We start from the raw sequence: 6,977 nt of genomic DNA, 5'->3' as shown, positions 1-6,977 counted from the left end.
TAAAGGCGTGCGCCACCACACCCGGCTTTTTTGTTTGTTTTTCAAGACAGGGCTTCTCTGTGTAGCCTCTGTAGACCGGGCTGGCCTGGAACTCACAAAGATCCTCTGGCCTCTGCCTCCTGAGTGCTAGGATTCAAGGCGTGTGGCACACACCCAGCTAACAATGTCTTAAAGTAACAGAAATTGGAAAAGCATAACAGAAACTATATGTATAACTAATATGCAGAATTCAAAGATACAATTCTGTACACATCCATTAGTAAAAGTATATATAGTCCACCTCTTCCTATCTCATCCCAATGACATCGACACCTATGTACATTATATTGTTTGTATACTAACTATACTGACTTACCTAGTTCTATATAAAGTAGAAGACTATACACATCAAAATAAAATTCAATCTTTTAAAAATCATAAAATGGTTCCTTTATAATAAAGATACAAGAAAGAGAGAAAGAAAAAAGCCTCAGGTCATAATGTCCCATGTCTTGGGGCAGCAGTCATATTCAAGAGCTAATGTGTAAAACACTCAACACAGCAGCCTATTCACATCACTGGAAAGAGAGTCCATTTGATAAGGTTGTTTCCATGCAGTTGTTGACATGAATAGTGGAAAAATTAAGTTCCTAAGAAATTTTTATTTTAATTTTCTCTCTGTAACATATGGTCGTTTTAAAGAACAGTTTTATAAAATCATGTGACCTCTTGCACGGGCAATTTAGAATTAACCACGACTTGACTTATTGTCCTCTATGTTGGCAGAGGGTGGGGGCAAGGAAGAGAGGATGATAAAGTTTGGAACCTTAAAAGACTATGTTAAAAATAAAAATACGACTTTGAGAGCCAAACGTGTGTCTACCCAAGAGCTGAGCAAGCAACTACCGGAATGTCGGTGTTTATACGACGTCAAGCCAACGTCATCCCCAATCAGGGCTCTCTTCTTGATCACATCCCGCTGAATGCGACGGGAATGATATCTTCGCTTCCTGCAATATTGCCAAAATAAGCACACCATCAGAAACCAATAGGAAGGATGCTGAGACCACTTCACTCCAGCTCACAATGGCAGCGTTAGGTGCCGAAGCAGCGTTCTCATATCATTTCACAGCTAAGAATCACGAGCTTGTCCCTACAGGCCTTCAGTCCACGTTGGTTCTGACATTCCACCACAGAACACCAACTAAGGATGAAAAACAGCTCAAGCAGTGTTCAAATCATGCTTGGTGGCACATGTCTGTAGTTCCAACACTTGGGAGGTAGAGACAAGAGGATAGGAGTCTGAGGTCCTGCCTAGCCACATAAGAGTCTGAGACTTGCCTGGGTTACATGAGACACTGTTTCAAAAAAACTAAAACCAACCCTCCCCTCACCCCCCCCCCCAAAAAAAAAAAACCATTTTGCAGTGGTCCTCAGTGAAGACAGAGACTTGAAACTGACAAAATGCACAGAATAAAAAACTCCTGCATGCCTAACCATAAACAGACATCTATGTCACCCCCCAGTCTCAAGAAACACTGTGGAGGAAGGGCCAGAAAGAATTAAGAGCTGGAGAAGGGCGAAGTGGGGTGAACACTGACTCCTGGGTATGGCATGAATGCAGCACCCCTCAATTCAGCTGTGAATACCTGCACAAAACTACACAAGACTGAGCTCATCAATCTGTCATGGAATGGGGAGGGACTCACAGGGCCCCATGAGTCATATGCAATTTGTAGTTGAGGGGGAGAGATTTTCTTCAGTGACTACTGGTAAGATACCCATGCTCCTGTAAAGAACCCTAACAAAACTCAATGGGTCACTCACGTACACAAGAGAGCCGTCAAGGTAGAAGGGAGCTAGTTGGAAAGGAGTAGGTGGGGACAGGAGAGGCCAAGATCAAACTATGAAAATGTATTATCTACATGTACATTTATGTCATAATGAAGCCTATTATGTGTTAACAAAACCAAACAGCCATTATATTTTAAAGTTTTAGACTCACCATGAATTGCTAAGAATTCCTTTCATGCCTCCATAATTTGGATTTCCATACTTCATGTAATATTGACTTCTTCTGGCTGCTCCAAGTTCCTTTTTGTCATCTAAAGTTAATAGAACAGTTCCTTAGGGTTTCCTGAGACAGTGAAGATAATATTGACTAGTTGATTTTTTTTTTTTTNAGTGCTGGGATTAAAGGCATGCGCCACCACGCCCGGCTAGATGTTTGTATTTCGAGGCAGGGTTTCATGTAGCCCAAGCTGACCTTAAGTTTGCAATATAGCAATAGAAAGACCATATAATCCATTAATATACTACTTTTATAGTTTTATAAAAGCTATATACTACTTTTATATATATTGTAGAGTATCTGCACATCCATAGTTACCAAAACATTATTAGCAACAGCCCATTTCATCAGCCCCCAAAAGACCTTCCAATAGCCCCATGGCACTGTCCCAAATTGGGACACACAGTGGCATCTTCTACTGAGATAAGATACCAGCAAGCACATTTCTTCTGCTGGAATATAGAGGCACAGAAATTATGTAGATAGGACAGCAAAGCTACCCTGATATGGCACTGTGATAGACATACGGGTGGGCAACACTGCTGTGACCATCAATAGATTCCTCCTACACGTGCTCCTGGTTCCTAGAAAGTTGTGGCAGGCCAAGCTCATCACTGCAAGACTCATTTATCTGTTTTTCGGCACAAAATACTGGCTCACTTGCTGGCACTAGTGAAGGTGATCATCCTCTATGACAAGACATGAGAACTTCGTCAGACAGGTAGACATGGTAGCTAATGGGCTCTCCCAGTGGGAGGAAGGGGACCCTTGGTATTCACTTGCTACTACACTGAGGTGCCTAGGTTGCTCAACCTCATCTCACCTGAAACCGGCCCAAAGACACCAAAGGCAAAGGCACACACAGCTCTAGTTCAGGAGGAGTTTCCGCAAAACCAGATTTCTACCAACATGCTAGATGGTGGCCTAGGCCATGGTGGAAGAGTCCCTGGTCCAGTGATTCCAGTGGATTCAAGTGTGGTGAAAGAACACCTTTCCTACTGGTCATCACTTTGTTCCCTACTAGGATGGCCAGGATGGACACAGTGGTAGACTTCAGTGTGTGCTGAGGGAATCACATTCTTCCAAAATCATCTCTCTTGCCACAGACATGGTGATATCTCTGGTATGAAGCCCTGGATCTCATCAGTATCCCCTAACTCAATCTTCATCCATAGCAGCACTTCAGAGGTGGGCTCTGCACGGTAGAGGGGACCCTGAGCACTGCCAATGCTCCCTGTTCCAGTGCCCAGCACCTATGGCTCCAACACATCTCCTACTTTAATAAAATTTACTTCATAAAAACAAAGTGTCAAGTCAGATACAGTGGCTCACACATTTAATCCCAGCACCTGGGAGGCAGAGACAGGTAGATCCTTGAGTTCCAGGCCAGCCTGGTTTACAGAGTCAGTTTCAGGAGAGCCAGGGCTACACAGAGAAACCCTGCTTTGAAAAACAAAAACAAAGATTCACAAAGCACCCTGTTTGTTTTTGTATGTGGAACTCCAGAGTTAAGTAAAAGGGGATGTCAAAAGGGAATGGGAGGAGATGTGTGAACAAGAAGAGAATTAAATGGGACCCAAGTGCATCCATCAGAAGCATACATGGAACAGTGAAATAAAGACACACTAACAAATACAAATGTAAATGGAATTCCTTCTCAGTCAGTAAGCTGCTTTTTCATAAATTATTTGTTTAAAAGGTGCTTTGGCATTATTTGAACTCGCTTTTAGACAACAGGAAAGTTTTACTCAGTAATTTCATCATTCTGACCAAAAATCAATACCAAAGATCAAGTTTACCTTTTGTAGCAAATCTCATGAATAGTCTATTTCCTTTAGCAAGTTTGTTAGCTGGACGAAGGTCATTTCGTAACAGGGACTCCTCTTCTACCTGAGACAACGTGTCCAACTTAAGACAAAAACAAAAAAAAAACCACAACACTTTCAAAATAAAAATTCCAGCATTTTTCATACTTTTTCTGTACAGTTCCCATTAAGAAGCATTCTGTCTTTTATACCCACCAGTGTCACAGCACCTGTTCCTATGGCGACTTCTGAAGTCAGGGTCTCTCTGACTACCTCGCCTAAAAAATAGTCCCCATCATTTTCTATCTCTTTTATTATGAACACTTTTTAAAAATTATGTGCACAGGTATGTGTTTGTGTGGAGTTATGCGCACATGAGTTCTGTCTACAGAGGACAGAACAAAGTTGGATACCCTGTAGTGAGTATAACAAGCAGTCGTAAGCCATCCCACATGGATGCTGGAAATGGAACTCAGGTCCTCTGCAAGCTTAACACGTACCATCCCTGTAGCCCTTAATCTCTCTCCCTTCACCCTTTACAGTCTTCACAGTGCTTGCTGTGTCTCCAACAGCATGCAACTGTGTATCTGTCCTCCCCTCTAAAAGGCAGCCTCCAGTGAGACAAGGGCTTTTTAAAAAAAACTTGATAGTTTGTTCCCAGAATTTGGTATATAGTAAACACTTACCATTTAAATAATTCAACATGAAATGAATATACTCAGCTGAGGGCACAGATCAGAAGCACAGCACTTGCCTAACATATGCAAGTTCCCCACCCCCACCCCAAATATTTCAAATGAACACTCTCCAACATTTCTGACAAACACTACTTGTTTTTCCTTATTTTATTGGTTAGGTAACACTTCAAAGTGTTTCTTAATAAACCCATTTTCTCTTCTACGCAAATATGAACACTATTCTAAGACTCCAAGATGAACTGTTAAATCCACACAAACTAAAAGGCTAAGTGTCTGATTCACCTTCAGAAGGTTCCATGGTAAAAGCAAGACAAAGAACATAGCTTACTAAGTCTTTATGTCTGACATTTAAAAAGACAGTAAGCATTTTTTTTTTCAATAAAACCTTATAGATATCTTTGCCCTATTACTAACCTCTACATCACTTGAATTCTCATCTTCAACTTCTCCTTCTTCAGTCTCGTCGTCATCTGAACTGTCTTCCTGCTTGTCTAAAATGGAGTGTGGGGACAAGAGGAACCTTAATGTAACCCCATCATAAACTCTTAAAGTTTAAAAAGCCCAGTGTTTCCTATTCCTATTGACTGATAAACCCAAGTATCATAATTTACCTCAGAAACATCTGGTGAGGCAGTATTCACAATGCTCTATCTACTCAAGGCCCTGAACAGATTGGTGCACAGGCGGCAAGGGCCCTCTTTGTGCGCAGTTACCTTTCTTGTTTTTCTCAGATGACTTGTCTTCATTGGCATCTCTGCTTCTCATCTTATCCTGGGCTGGCAGAGAACTCATATTGATGAGAGCTCGTGTGGCCGTCATTTCATCCAGCCAAACCACATTGCCTAAAATAAAGCATCACCACATCCAAGTGTAAATGTCCTGTGAGCAGATTTGGCATCAGGTTCACTGCCACAGCCTCACTGGCTACAAAGGCTGTTAGCCAATATAAAAACCAGCTCATGAAAAAAGTAGACAATGGTGGCAAATGTCTCACGAATGCCATCCAGAGCTACATTCCCAAACCCAATTCCACCAATAACTATTCTAAGCAAGGAACTGCCTGAAGCCAAATGTGGCAGCACACGCTTACAATCCTAGCGTGTGGCAGGCAAAGGCTAGCGACTTCCCAGTGCTACGCCAGGTGGGGCTAGACTAAGACTTGCCCTAAGAAAACCCTTCTGAAACACAGTGGCTATGTAAGTACTATCAGGTTAACTTTTTTCTCCTAGACTAAGGACAAAAGTTAAGCATAAGCAATTTGGGCAATAGTTATTCACTATCAAAGATAGCAAGAACTCTTTAAAAATCATAAACAAAAGCGTAGTAAACAGAAAATGTGGGTACACTTACAGGAGGTGTCATCCAACCACTCAATGTGAGCTGGGGGATACTCCTTAAAGTAGGAAAAGACATCCTGGGTGCTCATTTCATCCACTCCACAAATGTAGATTGTCTCCAGTCTCACCTTGGGAATTGCTAAAAAACAAGACACGAGAGTTTTCCTACCTGCTATTTATAGCTTGCTGAGAATTCTTTACCATGGTTTAGATAATGATTCTAGAAGAGGAAGAAACTGAAACAGTAATTATTTCAAAAGAACACAGAACAAGAGGGTAGGATCGACTTCTTTAATGTTTCCATTGACCCACATTAAGCAAATGATTGGATTCAGAATAGCCACCCAGGGCTCAGACAGAGGAAGGGCTCAGCACCGACACACTGCTGCATAGGGCTGTTCACAGTACTGGGGCCTTCCTCAAACCATACTATCCTGTCCTCCCTCCCCAAAGATAGACACACAAAAGAAAAAAGACATCCTACAAATCAGGGAGAAAAAAAAAAAAAAAACCTCAAAAATGAACAAAAGGTGTAAAACAATTTATACAGACAGGTAAAAATATGAAGAGATTGAAAGTTCCTATTAAGATGATACCAAGCTAGGTGTGGAAGTAGACACCTTCAATCCTAACATTCAGGAGACAGGCAGGCAGATCACTGTGAGTTCCTGGCCAGCCAAGGCAACAAATTGAGACCCTGACTAAAACCAATGAAAAAGATACTGAGCAGATTTTGTCTTTTGCGTGAAACACAGGCACATGGGAAGAGTTGCTTCTGCTAGGGGTAGCATGGACAAGGATACTCCAAAGGGTATCAGAATGCACTCTAGCACATATTCTAAAAAATCTGAATTCTCAGCCTCAATCCTAACACACATGTGAGTTCACAAAGGAGTTCACATAGCAATGTTCAGGGCAACACTATTTCTAATAATCTAGCAGCCATGAGGGTAATAAGTTATAGCTTACCCATATTAAATAACTTATGGTTTACTCAAACTATACATAGAACACACACACAGAGAGAGAGAGAGAGAGAGAGAGAGAGAGAGAGAGAGAGAGAGAGAGAGAGGAGAGAGAGAGGAGA

The 6,977-nt window shown here is 41.7% G+C and overlaps 1 protein-coding gene across 1 annotated transcript in view; it reads right to left on the bottom strand.

Moving 5' to 3' along the window:
- Positions 1-6,977, bottom strand: part of Ncbp3 (nuclear cap binding subunit 3) — a 27,710-nt gene that overhangs the window by 8,715 nt on the left and 12,018 nt on the right. Inside the window, exons 4-9 of the mRNA XM_021212952.2 lie at positions 5,904-6,029; positions 5,267-5,395; positions 4,968-5,044; positions 3,850-3,958; positions 1,985-2,084; positions 886-989 (exon numbers count right to left, since the gene is read on the bottom strand). Coding sequence (XP_021068611.1) covers positions 886-989; positions 1,985-2,084; positions 3,850-3,958; positions 4,968-5,044; positions 5,267-5,395; positions 5,904-6,029 — 645 coding nt within the window. The remainder of the gene's footprint in view (positions 1-885; positions 990-1,984; positions 2,085-3,849; positions 3,959-4,967; positions 5,045-5,266; positions 5,396-5,903; positions 6,030-6,977) is intronic.

The sequence above is a fragment of the Mus pahari genome, chromosome 14, assembly GCF_900095145.1.
Source record: "Mus pahari chromosome 14, PAHARI_EIJ_v1.1, whole genome shotgun sequence".
Taxonomy (NCBI): domain Eukaryota; kingdom Metazoa; phylum Chordata; class Mammalia; order Rodentia; family Muridae; genus Mus; species Mus pahari.
Note: the sequence above shows the minus strand (reverse complement) of the source record. Positions and strands in the feature narration are given on the sequence as shown.